We start from the raw sequence: 23,533 nt of genomic DNA on the forward strand, positions 1-23,533 counted from the left end.
TGAGGGGGAGTAATGCTTGACCTCGTTAGCCTAAAAATAAAAAGCCAAAGTGATAGGCGCTTATTTGGGGATCAGAGAATTGCAATTCAGGGAGCACAAATTCGGGTAGAAACCCAAATAGTGTCCCCCTAGTAAGTAAAAGTCAAGGACTTAAAGGCTCAGAAGGGAGATTTGTATTATAAAGAATGTTGATAAAGTTGTCATCAGAAAGCTAATCTTGGCTAAAAACAATTGATTACCAAGGCTAGCCAGTAGCAGGCGAAAGTCTGTCACTGTGACAAGCTGCAGGTTTCTTGCATTGTTACTCAGTTCAGAAGTTCATGTTCTGCTCCCTGAGGACATGCATAAGACCCATTTCCTTCATGGCTTCCCAGCTCCATTTTAAAGTCCTTAGACATAAGTGACTCCATTTGATCTCACATTTCACATTTATCCCCTTTTGATCAAGATCTTTCTCTGAAAGCATAACTGATCAGCCAAGATTTGTTTAGTCACACATCGCTGAATGAACCTGTCCTGGAAAGTCGTGTACCATTTCAGGGGGAAAGTTTTATTTTTTCACCCAATGGTTATTCCAAGGAGTGAGTGTCATAAGGGTTAGGCGACTTTTGAGCAACAAGGAGCTGGTCAGGAATGATTCTTAGGCAGTTTCCTTGCCTGGGAATTTCACCTGGTTACCTGAAGGTTCAGATGAATAACTGTTACCTATCAGTTCAACACGTTGAGCGACCATAATCTTGGTGTTTGTAGACGTTCTGGAGCAGATCTGAGTGAGTATTAGCATAAGAAGCTTAAATACAAGTACACAGAGTAAAATTCCAATAATAAACAATAGTTGAAGTCCTGGTCCCATCCAAGCACCTGTGCCTGAAGGAAGCAGCTGAAAACACTGATAGGGAACCAGAGGGTGTCATTAAAAGACACTGGGCTGGAGACACCCTGTGATATTTTTATAATTTTTCCAAGTTCTAACTCAACTTCACCAAAAGAGTTGATGCAGGTACAGCAGGAAGTGTTGGCTACTGCAAGATGCCACCCTGTTCTGCCAGCAGATAATCAAGTGCCGTTCGATTATCCAATACAACCCTCTCTAGGGAATCCAGGGATCGTTGTTGTTGAGCTAAGTTTGAGTGGTAGAATTTGCCAGTGTATTTATGGTTAGGAATAAAATTTTTATGAACAAGTTATTATGGGCAGTGCCAATCCAAGGGACAAAGAGTTTGGCAATGGTAATCAATGGAGAGTAGATACCATAATACCCACCAACTGAAAATGTACACTTCAGTAGGTTGTAGTATAGCCACACATTGTGCAACCATCACCACTATCTAATTTCAGGATAGTTTCATCGCCCCAAAAAGAACCTCTGTACCCATTAGCAGTCACTTCCCATCTCCCTCTCCCCCATCCCCTGACCACCACTAATCTACTCTCTGTCTCTATGGATTTGCTTATTCTGGGCATTGCGTATCAATGACATCACGCAATATATGGTCTTTGTAACTGACTTCTTTCACTTAGCATAATGATCTCAAGATTCAACCATGTCGTATCACCACTTTATTCATTCTTATGGACAAATATTATTCCATTGTCTGGATATTTCACATTTTATTTTTCCATCATGAGTTGATGGACATTTGGATTGCTTCTACTTTTGGGCTACTATGAGAATGATGCTATGAATATTCACATACGAGTTTTTGTGTGGACACGTTTTCACATCTTAGGTACATACCTAGGGGCTGAATGACTAGACCATACAGTAACTTCATGTTTAGCACTTTAAGGAACTGCCCAGTGGTTTTCCAAATCAGCTCTTCCAACTTGTATTCCTGTCAGCAGTGTGTGAGGGTTCCAGCCGCTCCACATCATCTTCAACACTTGCTCTTCTCTGACTTTTTGACGGTAGCCACCCTGGGGTGTGTGTCTCACTGTAGTTTTTATTTGCATTTCCCTAACAGCTAATGATGTCAACAATATATTCTTTGCAGAAATGTCTATTCAGATCCTTTGTCCATTTTTAAATTGGGCTATTTATCTTTTTATTGTTGAGTTGTAAGAGTTCTTTATAAATTCTGGACAAAATCCCGTTATCAGATATATGATTTGCAAATATTTTCTCCCATCCTGTGGATTATTCTCTTTTTACTTTCTTGATCGTACCCTTTGGAGCAAACAAGTTCTTATTTTGATGAAATCCGATTTATGTATATTTTTCTTAGGTTGCTTGAACATTTGATGTCATATTTAAGAAACCATTGAGGGACAGTGAAATGGGTAAAGAGGTCAATTTTATGGTGGTGGATGGAAACTACACTTTTGGTGGTGAGCACACTGTAGTATATACAGATGTCTAATTCTAATGTTATACACCTGAACCCTACACAGTGTTATAAAGCAATGTTACCTCAATAAAAATAAGAAAGAAAAGAAAGAAAGAAAGAAACAATTGCCTAATCTGCAGTCGTGAGGATTTACTCCTGTGTTTTCATCAAAGAGTTTTTGGGAGTTTAACTAAACTGCTCCATAGCATTGCTGCCTTGGCATCCATTTTGTGTGGACAAGCAGCCTGCAGGGACCTTGAAGTGACACCAGCCCCTCCCGAGAGTGCACACCCTAGATAACCACCGGCAGAGTCAGAGTAAATGTCAGTTCCTGATCTGACTCCCACAACTGCCCTTGTGAGAAACATTCTCCCCACCTCCCAGGGCCTTCCCCCTGTGTGTCCCTTAGATAAGACCCCTGCAAAGCTTACGAGAACCTCAATTAGTTTGAATTGCCCAATCCAGACTTAGCCCGGGAACCCCAAAGCAGCCTACCTGCGGACCCCAATAAGGACATACGCCCCAGGTCCTGCCATCTCTCTGCCTGCCCTCTGCCTTCACCTCCCGGTGTGGCCCCTCAAGGTGTCCTGTGGACCTTCTCCAGAACCTGTGAGTAACAAACTTCTCTATTTCAATTCCTTTGTGGACTGTTGTTGAACCCAGGCTCACCATCGGATACCCGCAGGGCTCAACTTAACAAATGTTAATATAACAAAGTCACAACATGTGTTAAAGGCATATCTCATTTTATTGTACTTTGCAGATTTTTTACAAATTGAAGTTGTAGGGGGACAGGGAGAATTCTCTACTTTTCCTGTCGTGGTTCCTATGGCTGGTCAAGGAATTAAAAATGACATAAGGCAAGTTAGCTGGAGAAAATTAAAGTTTTTACACATACATGGGAACTCACATAAGCCTGAAGAATTCCAAAGACAGTCAGGCAAAATGAGGTATCTGTGTTCCTCTGGACAAAAGAGAGGGAGATAGGGGTCTGAGACTCCAAAGGGGGAGAATGCAATTTACAGGAAGATGAAAAGAGTTCATATTTGGTAAACAAATGTTTGCTCGGCCATCTGTAGACAATGGGACCCAAAAGAGATCTTTTGGTAAAAGGTCCCTTGCTAGATGCCTTCCTGCCCCCACACCTAGAATTATCCATGGTAAGAGCCCCTTCCTGGGACAGGCCCTTCTCTCTTGAAGTCTTTTAGGCAATTTGGGAGAGGGTAAAATATTCTTTCAGAGTGTTCTGAGCCTTGCTTGTCTTCAGCTCAAAATAATCCAGTTACCAGAGTGGCACATCTTGGGGTGGCCTGGCCTGAGCCACGTCAATTGCCGTCTCTGACACTTCCCTGGAAGGTTCACATATTGAAAGCTGAGCTGGTGACTGTGGAGAGAGAAAATGAGTTAGTAGCTGAATGGAAGAAATCTGGAAGGGAGAAAAGAACATGGATTAGAATGAAGATGAACAAGCAGATAGGAAGGGATGGGAGCCCATCTCCTCACGTGCCATTAAGCCAGTTCCCAATCCTAGGAATGAGTCAGTCCAATGAAATGGGTGAGCCTCATTCATCTGATGGAAAATGTGAATCTTCTCTTTTAACAGATGTAAGCTAGATACCACTTGCCTGGTTTGGTTCGCATAAAAGCAACGTTTTTCACCAGTGATTGCACAAGCTCCTCCTTGCTGAGCCGTCAGTGTGTCCAGAGCAGGTTGATTGTGGGGGCCCACAGAGACTAGGCTGTTAATCTCTAACTGGAGTATTTTCAAAGTTTGCGTGGTGCTGTTGAACTCTTGTTCCATCACCATGGAGAGATTTCAGATCGCCTTTTACAGCTTGTAATTTCCAAAGCTGGGGAATAAGACTCTCGATGCTGAAAAGAACTTAGAGGTGTGACACACAAGGGGATTCTCTATAATCTCAACTGGCACGTTCATGTGGCACAATCTTATGAACAAAGGAGCTCAAGCTTGCAATGTGGCTGGCATTTAGTGTGGAGTATCTGGTGATAGAAGGGGTCAAGTATCTAAGTCCACATCATCCTGGCCAATTAGCTGGGAGCCCTTTGTATGCTTTGTCGCCACATAAAATAAAAAGACCGGTATGGTTTACAGACAAGGTTAGAGCTGAGCCTGTAGCTCCCAGGGTCCAGAGTATTCCATGACCTTTGCCACTGGTACTGTTAGTGCCTGAACATCTCCATTTTCCATGTGCTCCTGTCAATCTGGGGGAGCAGAACAGATGCAGAATGGCTGGTACAGGAGGCCTGCAGCCTGATTCGGGCAGCTGTAAAGCCTGGTCCTGTCACCTGACCATGTGAGTTCAGAGTTTGAATCCACCCATATATAGTTTATGGTATTGGGCAGCTTAACCATGCAGGCAGCTGCAATAACCAAGTTGGACAAGGTTGTCTTGTAAGCCAGCCAGATAATTGGGTGATTTGGCAAATGTTTGTGCCAAAAGGAGTAGTGTTAGAGTGACTTACAATTTCCTTGAGAGGTTTGAAGATGCCACCTGTGGAATCAAACCACAGAGTTTGATTGCAATATTGTCCTGCTGTGTCACCCAGGAAAGGTCCAGTGTCATGTTTACTTTCAGTGCAAAGGGAATAATTTTCACCTATTGTCTTTATCTGGGCAAAGGACAGTCCTGGATCTTCTATAGAGGTTTTCTGGGGCCCAAATGACTCACCAGGAGAAGAGGCAGAGTGATGTCTTCCTTGTTGTGGACACCATACCCTGTCATTCATCCATCTTCCATTCTTAGTCCACCAGGTGTTCACATCAGCAGGAACAGAAGCCAGTTCAGGTTCTTCTGTGCTCTCTAGCTGTCGACATAACCAACAGTCAGACTGACTAGTTAGCGTGGCTTGGGTTTGGTAAACTGGCATAAGGTGTGTTTGATCTGTGCTCGACCTAGTGAGAAAGAGAGGGTTAGTGAGAGCAAGACACAGATTGGAAAAGAGTGCATAGTGGAAACTTAGAGGTGGGGAGTGGACAGATAGAGACCAGTGCTCTCTAGTCGGCTTTTGGAGTAAATGACTAAAAGGAATATATGTATTCATTAATAAGAAAAGGGGGGGCTGGCCCCGTGGCCGAGTGGTTAAGTTCGCGCGCTCCGCTGCAGGCGGCCCAGTGTTTCGTTGGTTCGAATCCTGGGCGTGGACATGGCACTGCTCATCAGACCACGCTGAGGCAGCGTCCCACATGCCACAACTAGAAGAACCCACAACGAAGAATATACAACTATGTACCGGGGGGCTTTGGGGAGAAAAAGGAAATAATAAAATCTTTAAAAAAAATAAATAAATAAGAAAAGGGGTGTGTGTGTGTGTGTGTGTGTGTGTGTGTGTAGGGAGTTTTAAAAGCAAGGGGGAAAACTAGGTGAAAGCGAGTTTCCTTCATCCATGATCTTGGGGGAAGCTGTCTACTTTGCAAGGTCAACTGCTACTGGGGCCTAGAAATCCTTAGTTTAAGGTCACCTGTAGGAACTGTCTCTCAGTTGTCCTGAGAGCGATGTTCTGGGTCTACTTTGGTGTGGCTTTCATGGATCCAGGAAGATTTTTCCTTTATTTTTAAGGCAGTGTCGGTGGTCAGTAGGACTTCATAATGTCCTCCCAAGCAAGGTGACCACTCATATTTTCTTCTAAAGGACTGGATGGACACCCAATCTCCTGGTCCACAGGGATGGCAAGGCTTGTCACAAGGTGGGGGCCATGCCTCTTTTACCTGTTGATGATATGCTTCAAGGAGACTAGTTAATTTTTGTCTATAGCTAGTCATAGCATCAAATTTTTTCACTTAAGTTCCCATAAAATTCACTTAATCCAGGAATGGAAGGTTTAGAGGTGCCAGTAGGCATCAGGCAACCACAAACTATTTCAAAAGGAGTTAATCCATGTCTCCTATTTGGAGTATTTCGGATCTTTATAAGGACCAATGACAGAGCTTCTGACCATTTAAGTCCAGTTTCTTGACAGAGCTTCCTGAAGTCCTTTTGATGTCTAGATTTTTGTGTTCCACTTGCCCTGATGATTGAGGATGATGTGGGGTATGAAATTTTAATGAGTGCCCCAGAGTTTCTTCAAGCACGTGGTTACCTCTGCTGTACAGGGAGCTCCTCGCTCTGCTTCAATCCGTAAAGGAAGCTGGAACAAGGAACAGCTGCAGTTGTTAATTTCTGTCCCACTGTTGTGGCCTCTGCACGTCTAGTCGGATAGCACTCAGTGCCTCCACTAACCATGCAGACGATGACCAAACAGTGAGAACAGCCTAAAGCTGGGGCAAGGCTGTAAAGCCCATTTGGAGCACCGCACAGGGCAGTGTGGGCCTGGGAGGACTTCCTGGGGTACACTGATGTCTCCAGAAACTTGGTGAGGTTGGCAAGTGGTGCACAGGGAAATAACTGGATCAGAAATTTTGTGGATGCCAGGGAATACCAATTGTCTTTTAGTTCCTTAACTATCCCCCATCTGTGCATATGTCCCATTTGGAGGGAGATAAGTGCAAGCCAAAAAGTCAAAGGAAAAGGAGCTATCGGAAGCCCCTTGGCCCAGTGTCTAACCCACGTGATCATTGTTTGGCACCCTCTTGTATCCAATTGTCTTTTCATATTGTGGGGCATTTGCCCGAGAGTTAACAATATCAGTCAGGGATAGAGGCAGGTTTAAAAATTGGGTGGAGATCGAACTGACTGAGGAGCTAAGTCTTGAGAGGAGGATTGGAAACCAGGGGCCCAGAGATCCAAGAGATCTTCTGGGGAGTCAGAGACACGGAGTTGGGCATATAGGGTGTATAGGAGGGAGGAGAAGGGAAATTTTCATTAAATTTGCTTCTTATTCTTTGTCCTAAGTCTGACTTCTGGTCTTTCATTTTATTAAGAGATTCTCTAAGGGTATCCGTTATATTTTGGGGGGTTTTCTTTTCAATTTGATCTTCTCATAAATACCAGTAAGGCAGCTGCTTGTGATGAGAGGGCTCTCAAATGGTTTTCAAATATGAACTTTTTCCAATTTAAAAGACCCATCGTCTGGCCATTGATGAGGAGGGTCTCCATTTGTATATTTATTCCAATAGTGACTCAATCCAATGAGCCTTTTTAAGGAAAGGCCTGGAGGTAACTTTCCAGGTTTAGAATAAATCTTTACCATGGACACAGAGGCATCCCTGGGGATGGTACAGAGGATGTAGCCCTGATGATCCAAAGCGTTCACTCCCCAAAGTAGTCAGAGAGAGTAAAAACCTTCAGTGCACAGGTGGTAAAGGTGGTGTAGTGAAAATGGTGTCTCCGGTCTCCCACAAGTGCATGGGGCACCTCCAGTCACAGACCCTCTAATCTGTGACACTGGGCAGGCACTACTGGAATGGGATTTTTCCAGGACTAACGAATATGGAAGGTTGAGATGACAAAGGCCCTTTATGGACTGGACCCTTTATGACAAACTCCCCTGAGAGCTTGGCACAGCCAGACAGAGAGTGCTCAGAATCTAGCCTATTTGGCCACCAAGGTGCACTCTGGAAAATTCACCTTCCAGATGGTGGAGACCAAGGAGAATCTTCTCACTGGTCAAAAAGCCAAGTTGTCAGGACATAGAGCAAGATGGGAGGAAAAACCTCTTCCAGTTTTTTTCTTATATGCTGAATCAAAAGACAGATAAAGACCCAGCTTTATCTATGCCTTGGGTCTCCTGGAGCCAAACAAACCCCTAGGAAAGATGTGCCATAGTGTTGAGGATTGTGTGTGTTTTACACACATAAAATTCTCTTTGAGGTTGACAGGGGACCTGTTGTCATTTTCCCTGTTCCATGACCAACTTACCCTATCATGGGATTTTCTTGAGGCAGTGAGCCCCCAATGGCTCTTAACTACTCGACCCATGCCCAGCAATATTGTGGCCTCTTGGCTTCCAAGATATCCCTTAGCAACATCTTTTGCTTCATGTGAATATGAACCCACAGCAAAGTTTATCTCAATAGACACCGGTGTGGTGAGACTGAAAACTCACCAGCCTGCGGGGCCAGACTATCCTATTGTGTTTCCTTCTTATGACATATGACATGAAAGATAGAGACAAAAAAAAAAAGAAAAAAAGCAATGATAATCTCTGGGTGGAAAAGGATCAGTAAAGCCAAGAGTACTCCGCCAAATTTACCAGAGTCACTAAGAAGCACAGGAAAGTAGTTTCTCAAATATTTTCTCCTGCCACTCCAAATTCAGAAAGAGAGAAAGATATTCTCACCACTTGCTTCCACCAGACCCGGCAGATAGAGATTCTGGGAGGCTGACGTGGTCAGAATCTTATCTCGTGCCGGCCTTTGTCAGGTAACCCAGGATCTCCTCCTCTGCCACCATCCTAGGGAGGATGCAGTCCTTCCAGCCAGAGAGGGCAGCTTGACAGCCATTGGGGATCCTGCTGGATACACCAAAACAGTAGGGGAAGAGGGAGAGTCCCCCTCCTCTTTCCCCTCTGGTTCTTACAGCTGGTCAAATAAATAAAAATGACGTAAGGCAGGTTAGCAGGAGAAAATCAAACAAAGTTTACTATGTGTACATTGGGAATTCACATGAGCATGAAGAATTCCAAAGACAGTCAGGCAAATGAGGTAGTTATGTCCTTCTGGACTAAGGAGAGGGAGGCAGAGGTCTGAGACTTCAAAGGGGGAGAAGACAATTCACAGGAGGATTAAAAGAGCTCATATTTGATAAACAAATGTGTGCATTTTCCCATCTACAGACAATGGGACCCGAAAGAGATCTTTTGATAAAATGGCCCTTGCTAGATGCCTTCCTGCCCCTCACACCTAGAATTATCCATGGTAAGAGCTCCTCCTGGGACAGGCCCTTCTCTCTTAAATTCTTTTATGCAGTTTTGGGGGGGGTCAAATGTTCTACCAGAGTCTTCTAAACCTTGATTGTCTTCAGCTTGAAATAATCCACATAGCAGAGTGGCACATCTTGGGGTAGCCTGCCCTGAACCCTGTCAAGTGTTATGGCAGCCCCGCACCAAGCAAGCCTATCTGCACAATTTTCCCAACAACATTTGCTCACTTTGTGTCCTTGTGTCGCATTTTAGTAATTCTCCAAATGCTTCAAACTTTTTCATTATTATTAATTTGATATAGTGATCTGTGATCAGCAATCTTGATGTTAGTATTGTAATGGTTGCCATGAACTGTGCCCCTGCGACACAGCAGGCTTAACCGATAAATGTTGTGTGTGTTCTGACTCCTCCACTGGCTGGCCATTCCCCCATCTCTCTCCCTCTCCTCAGGCCTCCCTATTCCCTGAGATGCAACAATATTGAAATGAGGCCAATTAATAACCTTATGGTGGCCTCTAACTGTTCAAGTGAAAGGAAGAGTTGCACATCTGTCACTTGAAATCAAAAGCTAGATATACTTAAGCTTATGGGGGAAGGCGTGTCAAAAGTCTGGATAGGCCAAAATCTAGGCCTCTTGCACGAAGCAGTTAGCCAAGCTGTGAATGCAAGGGAAAAGTTCTGGGAGGAAATTAGAAGTGCTGCTCCAGTGAACACACGAATGATAAGAAAGTGAAACAGTCTTATTGCTGATGTGGAGAAAGTGTTAGTGGTCTGGATAGATCCAACCAGCCACAACATTCCCTTAAGCCAAAGCCTAATCCAGAGCAAGGCCCTAACTCTCTTCCACTCTATGAAGGCTGAGAGAGGTGAGGAAGCTGCAGAAGAAAAGGTTGAAGCTAGCAGAGGCTGGTTCATGAGATTTAAGAGAAGAAGCCATCTTCATAACGTAAAAGTGCACGGTGAAGCAGCAAGTGCTGATCTAGAAGCTGCAGCAAGTTCTCCAGAAGATCCAGCTGAGATCATTAATGAAGGTGGCTACTCTAAACCACAGATTTTCAGTGTAGATGAAACAGCCTTATATTGGAAGAAGATGCCATCTAGGACTTTCCTAGCTAGAGAGGAGAAGTCAATGCCTGCCTTCAAAGCTTCAAAGGACAGGCTGACTCCTTGTTAGGAGCTAATGCAGCTGGTGACTTGAAGTTGAAGCCAATGCTCCTTTGCCATTCTGAAAACCCAGGGCCCTTAAGAATTATGCTGAATCTACTCTGCCTGTGCTCCATAAATGGAGCAAGAAAGCCTAGATGACAGCACATCTGTTTACAACATGGCTTACTGAATATGTTATGCCCCCTGTTGATACACACTGCTAAAAAAAAAAAAAAAGAGAGAGAGAGAGAGAGATTCTTTTCAAAGTATTACTGTTTATAGGAGCCGGCCTGGTGGCGTAGTTGTTAAGTTTGCATACTCTACTTGGCCAGCCCCGGGTTTGTGGTTTCAGATCCTGGGTGTGGACATACACACCACTCATCAAACCATAGTGTGGCAGCACTGCACATACAAAATAGAGAGGGATTGGCACAGATGTTAGCTCAGGGACAATCTTCCTCAAGCAAAAAGAGATTGATGTTGTTTTCCTGCCTGCTAACACAACATACCTTCTGGAGGATCTGGGCAGTCATTTTGATGAGGGATCTAGAAGTAATTTTGACTTTCAAGTCTTATTTAAGAAACACATTTCGTAAGGCTATAGCTGCCATACATAGTGATTCCTCAGATGGATCTGGGCAAACTAAATTGAAAACCTTCTGGAAATGGTTCATCATTCTAGATACCAGTAAGAACATTCATGATTCATAGGAAGAGGTCAAAATATCAACATTAACAGGAATTTGGAAGAAGTTGATCCCAAAACCCATGGAAGACTTTGAGGGGTTCAAGACTTCAGTGGTGGAAGTAACTGCAGATGTGGTGGGACTAGCAAGAGAACTAGAATTAGAACTAGAATTAGGGGCCGACCCTGTGGCTGAGTGGTTAAGTTCACGCACTCTGCTTTGGCGGCCCAGGGTTCAGATCCTGGGCACGGACAAGGCACCTCTCATTAGGCCAGGTTGAGGTGGCGTCCCACGTGCCACAGCTAAAAGGACCCATAACTAAAAATATACAACTATGTACTGGGGGGATTTGGGGAGAAAAAAGCAGGAAAAAAACAGAACTAGAATTAGAAGTGGAACCCAAAGATGTGGTTGAATTGCTGCCATCTCATGATAAAACTTTAACAGATGAGGAGTTGCTTCTTATGGATGAGCAAAGGAAGTGGTTTCTTGTGATGGAATCTACTCCTGCTGAAGATGCTGTGAAGATTATTGAAATGACAACAAAGGATTTACAATATGACATAAACTTAGTTGATAAAGCAGTGACAGGGTTTGAGAGGACTGACTCCAATTTTGAAAGACGTTCTACTGTGGGTAAAATGCTGTCAAACAGCATCATGTCACATGTTACAGAGAAATCATTCATGAAAGGAAGAGTCAATCGACGTGGCAAACTTCATTGTTGTCATTTTAAGAAACAGCTGCAGCCACCCCAACCTTCAGCAACCACCACCCTGATCAGTCAGCAGCCCTCAACATCGAGGCAAGACCCTCCACCAGCAAAAAGATTTCTTTTACTCGCTGAAGGCTCAGATGATGGTTAGCATTATTTAGCAATAACATAGTTTTAATTAATGTACGTACATTCTTTTTTTAGGCATAATGCTAGTACACACTTAATAGACTACAGTGTATTGTAAACATAACTTTTATATGCACTAGGAAACCAAAAAATTTGTGTAACTCACTTATGTGACATTCATTTTATTGTGGTGGTCTGGAACTGAACCTGCAAAATCTCCAGGGTCTGCCTGCGTAGTTTCAGCTCCTAGGTTTACGTCTCTGATCCATTCAGAGTTAATTTTTGCATGTGGTGTGAGGTAGGAGTCTGACTTCATTCATTTGCATGTGGAGATCCAGTTGTTGCAGTGTGTTGAGAAGACTGTTTCCCTCATTGAATTGTTTGGATCTCTTGTCAAAAAGGAATTGGACACCAAGAGAATGAGAAGACGAGGTATAGACTAGGGGAAAATATTTGTAAAAGTATATCTGATAAAGGATTGTTATCCGTAATCTAGAAAGAACTCTTAAAAATCAATGACAAGGAAGCCAAGAAGCTAACTAAAAATGGGCAAAAGATCTGAGCAGACACCTCACCAAAGAAGATGCACAGTTTGCACATAAGCATATGACAAGATGCTCCACATCCAGTGTCATTAGTGATTTACAAATTAAAACAACAATGAGATGCCACTACCCAGCTGTTAGAATGGCAGAAATCCAATACACTGACAACAGCAAATGTTGCTGAGGATGCAGAGCAACAGGAACGCTCATTTGTTGCTGGTGGGAATGCAATATGGCCAAGCAAGTTTGGAAGACAGTTTGGCAGTTTCCTACAAAACTAAATATAATTTTACCATGCCATAAAGCAACCAGACTCCTTGCTATTTACCCAAACGAGTTGAAAACTTCTGTCCACACAAAAACCTGTACATGGATGTTTACAGCAGCTTTATTCATAATCGCCAGAACTTGGCAGCAACCAGGATGTCCTTCACTAGGTGAATGGATAAATAAACTGTGGTCCATCCAGACAAGAAATATTACTCAGTGCTAAAATGAAAGGAGCTATCAAGCCATGAGAAGACATAAGACAACATTAAATGCATATTACTAAGTGAAAAAGGCCAACCTGAAAAGGCTACATGCTGTGTGATTCGATTATAACTCTATGACCTTCTGGAAAGGCCAAACTGTGGAGACAGTGAGAAGATCAGTGGTTGCCAGGGGTTGGTGGGGAGGAGGGATGAGTAGGTGAAACACAGAGGATTTTTAGGGCTTACTGTAATAGTGCGCACACGTCGTTATACATTTGTCAAACCCATGAAATGTCCAACACCAAGAGTGAGCCCTAATGTAAATCATGGACTGTAGGTGATAATGACGTGTCAATGCAGATTCATCAGTTATAAGAAATACCGATCTGGTGGGGGATGTTGACAGTGGGGGAGGCTGTGCCTGTGTAGGCCCTGCAGGTATATGAGAACTCCACTTGTGCTCAATTTTGTTGTGAACCTAAAACTGCTCTATAAAATGGTCTACTTTTTAAAATTCAATTGGCCATAAACTTAAATTGGTCATAAATTTTTTAAAATTATTTTCCCATGTTTTTGGACTTTCAAATCTATTCCATTGATCTATGTCTCTCCTTATGTCAGTAACACACTGTCTTGATTCCTGTAGCTTTGTAGTCAGTTGAGAAATCAGAACATGTAAGTCCTCCAGCTTCGCTCTTTGTCAAAATTCTGTTGGTTCTTCTGGGTCCCTTGCACCTCCACATGAATTTTAGGATCAACTTGACAATTTCTGCAAAACAAGCTTTTGATATTTTGATAAGGATTTCACTGAATCTGCAGACCATTTCGGGAAGTATTGTCATCTTTACAATTTTAAGTTTTCCAGTCCATGAATGTGGGAAGTCTTTCCACTTATTTAGGTCTTCTTTAATTTTTTTCAGTGTTGTTTAATAGTTTTCAGTGTACAAGTTTTGCAGTTCTTTTTTGAAATGTATTCTAAGTATGCCTATACATGAACTTATTCTTTTTTTTTTTTTGGAAGAAGATTAGCCCTGAGCTAACATCTGCTGCCAATCCTCCTCTTTTGGCTGAGGAGGCCTGGCCCTGAGCTAACATCCGTGCCCATCTTCCTCCACTTTCTATGTGGGACACCTACCACAGCATGGCTTGCCAAGCGGTGCCGTATCCGCACCCAGGATCCGAACCGGCGAATCCCAGGCCGCCGAAGTGGAACGTGCGCACTTAACCACTGAGCCACCGGGCCAGCCCCCGAGCTTATTCTTTTTGATGCAATGCAGGCAGAATTGTTGTCTTAATTTCATTTCCGGACAGTTCATTGCTCGTGTACAGAAATACAAATGATTATTGCATATTGATCTTGTGTCCTGCACCTTTGCTGAACTGGTTTATCAGTTGTAATATTTTTTATGTGGATTCCTTAGGGTTTTCTCTACATCAGATCATGTCATCTGTGGTTACAGATAGTTTTACTCCTCCCTTTCCAATCTGGATTCCTTTTATCTCATGTTCTCACCTAATTGCCATGGCCAGATCCCCCAGTGAAATGTTGGATACAAGTGGTGAGAGGACCTCCCGATGTTGTTACTGAGCAAAGGGAAAGCTTTCAGTCTCTCTCCACTGAGCACAGCAGCCGAGGGATTTTCGTGGATGGTCTTCGTCAGTTTGAGGGCGGTCCCTTCTAGTCCAGGTTTGTTGACTGTTTTTTTCTGTGTCTGTTGAGACAATCAAGTGGTTTTTGTCCTTTATTGTGTTAGTATGACATATTCCATTGATTGACTTTCAGATGTTAAATCAATCTTGCATTCCTGGGATAAATCCCGCTTGGCCATTTTTATATGTTGCTGGATTCGATTTGCTAGTATTCAGTTGAGCAATTCTGCATCTATATTCATAAAAGATATTGATCTGTAATTTTCTTTTCTCATAATGTCTTTGTTGGATTTGGTGTCAGGGTGCTCCTGGCTGTGTAGGATGAGATGGGAAGTGTTCTCTCTTCTTCCTGTATTTTTGGTGCTTTCTCTTCACTGCATCTCCATGTGTTGCTCTGTGTAACTGCCTTGCTCGCTGGGGTCCAGCACTTGGCCCAGCCATATCCCTGGAAATTTAGTTTACTGCATCAACCATGTTTGGCCATGAATATGCATTGGATCTGTTGGCTGTGAAGGTGGTGTGGTGAGAGCCCCTCTCTGGGTGGATGAAAAGTCAGTGCTCTGAAACCCTGCACACCAGCTCTCAGGTGGCCGTCGGTCAGGCCTTGGGGGAGCTCCTGTTACGCAACTGCCCAGGCCTCTTGGTTGGAAATGCACTTTTCTGGGTTTCTGTGAAGGCATTTCAGAACAAGGAACTCTGCTCAGTTATGTTTAGGCCACAAGTAGCGAGGTGCGGGAGGGGTCACCCCTGCAGGAAGTGGGAGCCCATCTGAGAAGTTCCTCAAGACAATGTCAGCCACATACCAGAAGGGAGCAAGAGGCTGGCTAAGGCAGAGTGCTCCAAGTGGTGCCATCTTGCCTGGGAGTCCACCACCCTGTCATCATCCCACTGAGCCAGACAGCCTGCAGGTGCCCCTAACGTCCTATCCCACAAACCACATAGAAACCTGACAACATGGAAAGAGTTCTGTGAGAAGAGGATGACTGTTTTGGTTTTCCTTTTCTTGGATGTATTGTCCTCATTTTGCTGTAAGCAAGTTCACACCCTGTGACACCAATTTTTCCACTTTCAAAGGAGTGGGAAGAGCGGAAGGACAAAGACCCCTCAGCTCCAGGAATAAATAAGCCTGAGGGGGTTTGTGTTGGTCATGTGATGAGACATGTGATGTGTCCCTGTGATGCATGTACTGGCATGGAGCAGATGCTCAGTCCACGACACCTCTCACAGATATCCACAGGTGAGAGCTGCTGTTAGGGTCCCCCAGGGTCCTCCAGGCTTGACAGGTGCTCCTGGGCTGGAAGGGGCTGCCACTGGGGTCTGAGGGGCCCTAGGGGTGCCCCAAGCTGGAGGGCTGGAAGTCATCCCCAGGGGTCTGCTTGTCTCCTTTCAGGACACTCTCTGTAGCTGGAAGGTCAGAACAGCCAGCACGAGTTCTGTCAATTCACAGAACACTCCCCACAGCCGGGCGCTCCCTCGTCAGTGGGTGAGGGTGGCTTACTGCCATCCCATTGTGCCAGAGGTCAGGGACTGCCCAGGGCCTCCAAGCCACATTCAGACCCTCATCTTACCCAGCCTGTTGCCTGACTCCCGCAGCCCCCACACCTCCCAGGGTCGAGGGGCCTGAATGGTGCCCAGCTGGTGGAGTCCGTGTGTTGGGATGAGGGATCAAGGCAGGTGTCTGCAGCAGTGGAAAGAGGGTGGGCTCCAGACCCCACCAAGACCTGGACCTTAGCCTCCACACACCTCCTGAGGCCACCTCCATGACCTGTGCTGGTCACTTACCTGGTGGCCTGGGCTACCTCATCAGTGAACCCAGCACAGTCATAGGGCTTCCCCAGAACCTGGGAAGCTCTGGCCTTGACCGTGTGAGGTGTGGGCAGGGTGGACTGAGTGTCTGTGTGACCACGAGGCAGGGCCCAGTGCTGGTTCTGGCACCCTGGGGTGGGACGGGCACAGAGAAGCAGGTAAGTCACAGCAAGTCAAGAGAGGAGTCGAACGCTCTGGTACCTGGGTAGAGGGGCACAGTGAAACCGGCTCTGGAGGTGGCTGGGCAGTGGTGTGGCTCAACATCGGGGCTGGGCATGGGTCCTTGGCGTCAGGCACAGGGCCCGGGGTACCCCCTCTCCCTCTGATACACCAGCCCAGCAGGGAGAGTTATGCTGGGATGAAAACTGCTGTATGAGGACAGGTGGCCACCTGGGTGTAGCCCAGGGCCAGAGTCATTCCTGTTCAGGGTCCTAAAGGCCTGGCCCAGCTCTGGGGAAGCCTTGGGTTTCCACCCTGCTCTCAGATCCCAGACCACTGGAGCGGTTCCTATCTTGGCTCTCTGGGGCTGCCTCTCCCCAGGCTTAGGGCCCCTCCCAAACATGCTGAAGTCTAGCTCCATCAGGCTCCCTCCTTTGCCCTGGAGGCAGGCTGAAAGGATCCCCACACTTCCCTGTGGCCTCCTGCCCACCCTGCTGCCAGGCCCTGAGCCTGCCTCATCCAGCCCTGCAGCTGCCAGTGGTTCCAGGCTTGGGTCCCCAGGGCAAGGTCAGAGCAAGGACTGAAGTCTGGTCAGCACCCAGGGCAGCCTCTCACTCCCCTCTGGCTCTTGTAGGTGCCAGCATCTGGCTTGGTGCTCATCTCAGCCACCCACCATGGCCCGGGGACTGCCCAGCACCACCAGCCTGGCACGCTTCTGCCAGAAGCTGAACCGGCTGAAGACACTGGAGTCCACCAGGAAGACATCGCTGCAGCTCTGCCTGACCACGCTGGACCTGACTCTGCTGGGTGTGGGTGCCACGGTGGGCTCGGGCCTTTACGTGCTCACAGGCACTGTAGCCAAGGAGATGGCTGGCCCTGCAGGACTCATGTCTTTTGTTGTGGCTGCCCTGGCCTCCCTGATGGCAGCCCTATGCTACACAGAAATTGCAGTGCATGTGCCCCGTGCGGGCTCTGCCTACCTGTTCACCTATGCGTCCATGGGTGAGCTGTGGGCCTTCTTCATTGCCTGGAACATAATCCTCAAGCAACTCCATGGTGGAGCTGCTGTGGCACGTCTCTGCAGCGGCTACTTGGACGCCATCTTCAGCCACCGCATCCGCAGTTTCACTGAGGCACATGTGGGCATCTGGCAGGTGCCTTTCTTGGCCCGGTACCCAGACTTCCTGGCTGCTGTTCTCATAATTTTAGCCTCCATATTTGTCTCACGCACACACCACCTCTCTTCTTGGCTCAACCCCATCTTCCTTGCCATCAGCCTGGTCGTCATTCTCTTCATCATAATCCTGGGGTTTCTCCTGGCCGACCCGCACAACTGGAGCCCTGAGGAGGGCGGCTTTGCACCCTTTGGCTTCTCTGGCATCATGAAAGGTGCCGCCACCTGCTTCTATGCCTTTGTGGGCTTTGATATTGTTGCTGCCTCCAGCGAGGAGGCCTGGGACCCAAAGCGAGCCATGCCCATGGCCATCGCCATCTCTCTTGGCCTGGTGGCTGGTGCTAACATCCTTGTCTCCACTGTGCTCACCCTCCTGGTGCCCTGGCACAGCCTGGACCCTGACTGGGCGCTCGCTGATGCCTTCTACAAGCGGGGCTATAGCTGGACAGGCTTCACTGTGGTGATGGAATCTGTTTCTGGTAAGGGGAGCTGCCAGGCAAACTGGGGAGGGAACAGGGTGGTGGGGCCTTGCTCTAAGCCTCCAGGGAACACATCTCCATCTGGGCCTGTGCTCCCAGTTGCATCATGGTCCCAGGAAAGGTGCTAATGATTAGACTCTCCACCCGGGCTTGTTGGGAGGGACCTACTCACTGCCCCTCCCAGTTGCACACAGAATGTCAGTTCTGGGCACGTGCTTCCAGATCCTTCCAGGCAGAGGGACTCAGCCCTCATCATATTCTCCAGTGGGTCTGTCACCTAAACTGGGGTGTCCCATTCCTGGGTGGTGAGGGGGAACAATCCAGCACCCACATACACTTAGGCTCACTCTGAGAAATCAAACTCATAGCCATGTTCCCAAGGGGTCACCCATGTCTTGGCCCCCAGCAGTGTCCCCTGGAGGGCCGGTCCACCATGCTAACCAGTCTCCCACCCTCTGCCACAGCCATGAACAATGTCCTGATCAGAAACCTCCTTGCCCTGCCACGTATGGTCTGTGTTTTGGCTGCCGACGGGCTCTTCTTCCAGGTGTTCACCCGCATGCATCCCCGGACCCAGGTGCCCATTGTAGGCGTTCTGGTGCTCGGGGTCCTCATGGCTTTCCTGGCAGTGCTGCAAGACCAAGAGGCACTGGTGCAGTTGCACTGCATCAGTGCACTGCTGACCTACACTTTTGTCGCTGCCAGCGTTATCCTGCTGCGCTTCCGAAAGGCCCCTCCATCCAGTTCTCAGGACCCAGTCAACCCTGTGGACACACAGCAGGCCTCAGCCCTTGAGCCCGGGCAGCTGCGACCAGCACTGAGGCCCTACCTCGGCTTCCTGGATGGGTGCAGACCCGGAGCCGCTGTGGCTTGGGCCCTCAGTGTCCTGGTGGCCTCAGCCATCACCCTGGGCTGCGTGCTGGTCTTCGGGGACTCAGCCCTGCACCTCCCGCCCTGGGGCTACACCCTGCTGCTCCTGCTCAGCTCCATCACCTTTCTGCTCAGTCTCCTCGTCCTGGGGGCCCACCAGCAACAGCGCTGGCAGGACACCTTTCAGGTACTTCCTCCAGCCAGCACCCACCGCGCTCAGCCCAGCCAGCTCCCTTCGCCCCTTCCTCCTCTGCCGTGGCAGGATGCACCAGGGCTGCAGGGCGGGGGAGGCCAGTGCCCCACACCCCTCTCTCTGCATGGCGGGGGGGCCCTTGTCTCCGGAATCTCCAGAGGTGGAGAATGTCTCTGGACTCCCGAGAAAACAGGCCCTGGGCCAGCAGCCCTTCCCTGCATCCCAGCCCTGCCCTTGTCCCCTCAGGTTCCCATGGTGCCCCTGACTCCAGCCCTGAGCATCCTCCTCAACATCTTCCTCATGCTGCACCTGAGCTACCTGACCTGGCTGTGCTTCTCCATCTGGCTGCTGATGGGTGAGTGGGGGCCCAGCTGGGACCCACAGGGGACTGCAGGGGGAGGGTACGCAGGGAAGCAGGCCTGAGACCTGCCCCTCAGGCTTGTGCCACCCTTGCAGGACTCGTGGTGTATTTTGGCTATGGCATCAGGCACAGCAGGGAGAACCAGTGGGAACAGTCAGAGGTGACTGCCCCACACGGCAGCCTGGAGGAGATGGTGTCAGCCGTGCAACCCCCAAGACAGGCACCAGCCCAAGAGCCCGGCCACATGGAGCAACCCGCCAGTCCTTAAGGACCTTTGGGGACCTGCCTGCCCACCCTCCCTCCCCTACCTCCTCAGGAGGCCAGAGGTTCTGGCAGCCTCTTCTATCCAGGCTAGTTCATGTTTGCAGACCTGCTCATGCCAGGGTGTCCTCAGGACCTCAGGACCTTAGCCCAGGTGCCGAGCTTCGAGTCTTTGGGAGTGGGCTGTGGCCAGCGCTGGTGTGGTGGACTCTGCCCAGAGCCTTCCAGTTTATGACCAAGTCCAGCTACCTGGGCAGATGGAGTAGGGTGGGCAGGGAAGAGCCTTGAGTCCCAGGGACCCACAGTAATAACTGCTCGGCCAGCCATGGGGGCTGTTGCCGTGCCCACTGTGTCTTTCTTTGTGTCAATAAGTTCTCGTCTGCCCCCGGGAACCAGACTGTTGTCCCCAACCCACAGCAAAGGTGTTGAGGTTCTCTAAGGGGGAAGTTGTAGCCCAGGGATAAGCCTGAGTCAGGGTCACAGCCAGGCCTAGGTCCTGGGGTCCTGCACTCAGGCCAGTGCCCTCTGCCCAGCTCAGAGGGGAGCTACACACACCAGACACAGAGGGGTCCCTGACAGGGCAGAGTCATACTCCCTCCCAGGCTCCCCCACATGTCCCCTGAGGGGTTTCATAGAGCAGAGCCTGGACCCCCGGAGGCCACCTAGAAAAGGCAGTGGAGTTCTGCGGTTCCCTTGGTTTCCCAGGGCTCCAAGAGAGCAGGGCATGTCTTGAGGCCTGCCCCAGATGGAGATGTTCCCTGCCCGGGCACGCACGTCTCTCAGGTACAGGCCCACATGGCCCACATGGCCCACATGGTCCCCTGGGCATGCACCCACTTGCAGACTGAGGCAGCAGCTGTTTCCCAGCCCAGGGCTGCCCGCAGCTTCCAGTGGCCTCTCTCCCTGCCACCCCCTCAGGTCTGTGACAAAGGCTCAGGATGGGACACACGTGGGCAGGTGGGTGCACAGGCGCCTGGACCTGCTCCAGGGACCTTCAGCCCACCTGGTGGCTGTGACCTGGGCCTTGCGGGTCCCCATGCACCCGCAATGGTCTCCCCAAGGCCACACTCCATCTACCATAGATGCCTCCCCATCCATGTTCCTGCCTGTGAGGACCACACAGGAAGCCTCTGGCTTTGGCAGCTTTACTCCTCAACTCTCTGCAGCCTCAACATCACTTTCTCTGGGCCCCAAGGACAACCAGGGACACGTGACCCCGCTCCAATAACCAGGCCTCAGGGCAGTGACCTCTCACCTCGGCCCTTCTGAACCCACCTCCCATGGACACTACTCTGGGGGTGAGAGGCAGCAGGGACCCCAAGGCTTTGCTGAGGCTCCAGGTGCCAGATGATTCCAGATGCTGCCCAGCCTGGCCCATGTCGCTCCACCCACAAGCTGCCAGCACGGCCCTGCTCACCAGTGACCCATGAGGAGGCAGCCCCTTATCTCCCTGGGGTGGGTACCCCAAACCCTGCCCCTCCCTGGGACCCAGAGAGGGCTTGGCTCCTGCAGCCCCATCCCTCCCCTCTTGACCGTGGGCCCAGGACATGGGGAAATTCTCCAGCAGGCAGGACTCAGGCCCCCAGGGGGATTCCAGAACCTGAACCAGGCCAGCCTGCTGGGGGCTCCATGTCCTCTGTTAGGGACATTCTCTCCAGCCCCTGGGCTCCACCTGGGGTCTTGGTCAGAGCATGATCCTCGTGCAGTTGCCTCAGGCTGGGTGGGCAGCTGCCCAGACATGTTCTCAAGTGTGACCTTGGGCAGCAATGACATGTGTCCAGATATACAGCCCCCACCCCATGCCTCCCAGGAGCCCGGTGAGCAGGTCCCAAGGTGTTGGGCTAGGGCCACCAAGCAGATATATAGAAGGTCTCAAAGGACCCCATGCCCACCAACAGCCCCTCTACCCACCTCCCCATCCCAGCCCTCCACAACCCATGGGCTGCCACCAGGAAGGAGCTGGTGCTCATCAGCTGAGCAGGTAGGGGCCCAAGGGGTCCTGTGCCCTTGCCTGGGGTCCTAGGGGGTTGGAGCATCTGCTGACTACACTCCTCACTCCATGGATGAGGCCCAGAGCTGGGAGGGGCACTACCCTGGGAACCCAGCACAGAGCAGCTGCCACAGCTACTCTTGTCAGGCTGCCTTCTCCCTGGCCTTGGACTCTGGCTGCACAGACCCCAGTGCAGGGCAGCTCAGAGGGCAGCGGGTCTCCCTGTGAGGGGGGTGCCGGCAGGGGGAGGAGGGCTGGGAGGCGGGCAGGGTCAGAGGCGACCACAGCCAGCATGGTGGACAGCTGGTGAGCGGTGAGCGGGGAGCTGCTGGGAACACTGGAGACGGAGCCTGGAAGAGCATCTCCAGCCCCAGCCCCAGCCGGAGCCCCACTGGACCAGCGCCCTGTGTCTGTTCCCTGCAGTCTCTACACAAAACTGGCTTCTGTGGTCCCCAGGCAGCACCTGCCGAGGCTGGAGCTGGGGGAGGGACAGCCTGCCTGGGAGCTGAAGGGTGGAATTATCCCCCACCCCTGCCCTGGTCCTGCCAGGGCTTTAGCCATGATTCCCCTAGGTTGGGCCCCCACTCTTACCAGCCCAAAATTCTCATCCAGCAGAGAAAGGCTACAGGCCTCAGGAATGCTCCAGTGAGTGGGTGCCAGGCCCACCCTGGCAATGGTGTCCAGCTCCCAGCAGCAGCAGCAGTGGGGGCAGGTGCTGGGCCCCCTCTAAAGGCACCTGGACAACCGGATGTGGGAGTGGGGAAGACGCCTCTGTCTACTCAGGGTTGACAGTCACATTGAGGCCCTGTGTCATTGCTGATGATACAGGGGACAAATAAGCTGGGACCTGCCTCTCAGAAGCTCCCTGCCTGCTGAGAGGTTGTGGACAGAAGGGTCCCTAAACAGACACCAGCAGTGGGGGTGGGGGTGGTGGGGTAGGCCCTGGGCTGTGGGGTCCAGAGATGGGCACTCACTCTCCCCCAGGAAGCCAGGGAAGACATCCAGCCAGGAGCCCCTCAGGCTGGATTCCCAGGGCTCAGGGAGGAGCTCTAGGCAGAGATGGAGGGCGGGGAGAGTGTAGAGGGGAGGGGAGCAGGGCATGGGCGGGTCCAGCCCCACATGGTTGCACAGGGCTGGGGGACCAGCAAAGCCAGGCCAGGAGGGCCCAGCGAGCAGTGTCACAGGTGTCACCTCCAGGCCTGGTGGCTGTGTGCACGTCTGCATGAGGGTGACAAGGTGACATGAGGGGGCAGAAGGATGGGACAGGTCTGCTTAGGAGACTCAAAGACATGGCAATACATGCAATGCAAGAGCCTTGAGTGCATCCTGAATCAGAAAATAAAAAGATTTAGGACAATTATTGGCACAACTGGAGCAATCTAAATATTAGATTTATCTGCCAATGTTAAATTTCCTGAGAGTGACAAGAGGACAGCGGTCACCTGGGGAAGGTCCTTGTTCTCAGGACGGCGTTGAGAGGGGTGAGTGTCGACTATCTGCCACTCACTTTCCAACAGTTTCCTGTGAAATACATCTAAATATATCCAGCCCCTCTCTAGAGAGGGAGAGAGAAAGCAAATGGGGCAAAATGGTGAAAAAAAACAACAAAAACAAAAGTGGTGAAAGGAGACAAAGGTTATATGGTTTTCACAGTACTAATCTTTGACATTTTCTGTGGATTTTTGTAATTTTTTTAGATAAAATCTTAAGAAAAAAGTAAAAAGAAAGCCCCTGTGCCATGGAGGGAGGT

General features: G+C 49.3%; 2 protein-coding genes and 1 pseudogene across 6 annotated transcripts in view; 2 read left to right on the top strand and 1 right to left on the bottom strand.

Moving 5' to 3' along the window:
- Positions 1-23,510, top strand: part of LOC103544433 (cationic amino acid transporter 4-like) — a 222,477-nt gene extending 198,967 nt beyond the window's left edge. For all 5 annotated transcript variants that reach the window (XM_070628301.1, XM_070628297.1, XM_070628298.1 and 2 more), the window contains one exon: positions 23,332-23,510. The gene's annotated coding sequence lies outside the window, so the exon portion shown is untranslated. The remainder of the gene's footprint in view (positions 1-23,331) is intronic.
- LOC103563720 (P2X purinoceptor 6-like) overlaps positions 1-23,533 on the bottom strand; it is a 66,155-nt pseudogene that overhangs the window by 35,578 nt on the left and 7,044 nt on the right.
- Positions 2,690-23,510, top strand: LOC103563721 (cationic amino acid transporter 4-like). Its single transcript, XM_070628295.1, has 6 exons — positions 2,690-2,936; positions 15,565-15,727; positions 17,090-18,108; positions 18,573-19,165; positions 19,418-19,526; positions 19,628-23,510. The coding sequence occupies exons 2-6, from the start codon at positions 15,672-15,674 to the stop codon at positions 19,798-19,800; spliced, it is 1,950 nt and encodes a 649-aa protein (XP_070484396.1). The 5' UTR covers positions 2,690-2,936; positions 15,565-15,671; the 3' UTR covers positions 19,801-23,510.

Source organism: Equus przewalskii, chromosome 7 (assembly GCF_037783145.1).
Source record: "Equus przewalskii isolate Varuska chromosome 7, EquPr2, whole genome shotgun sequence".
Taxonomy (NCBI): Eukaryota; Metazoa; Chordata; class Mammalia; order Perissodactyla; family Equidae; genus Equus; species Equus przewalskii.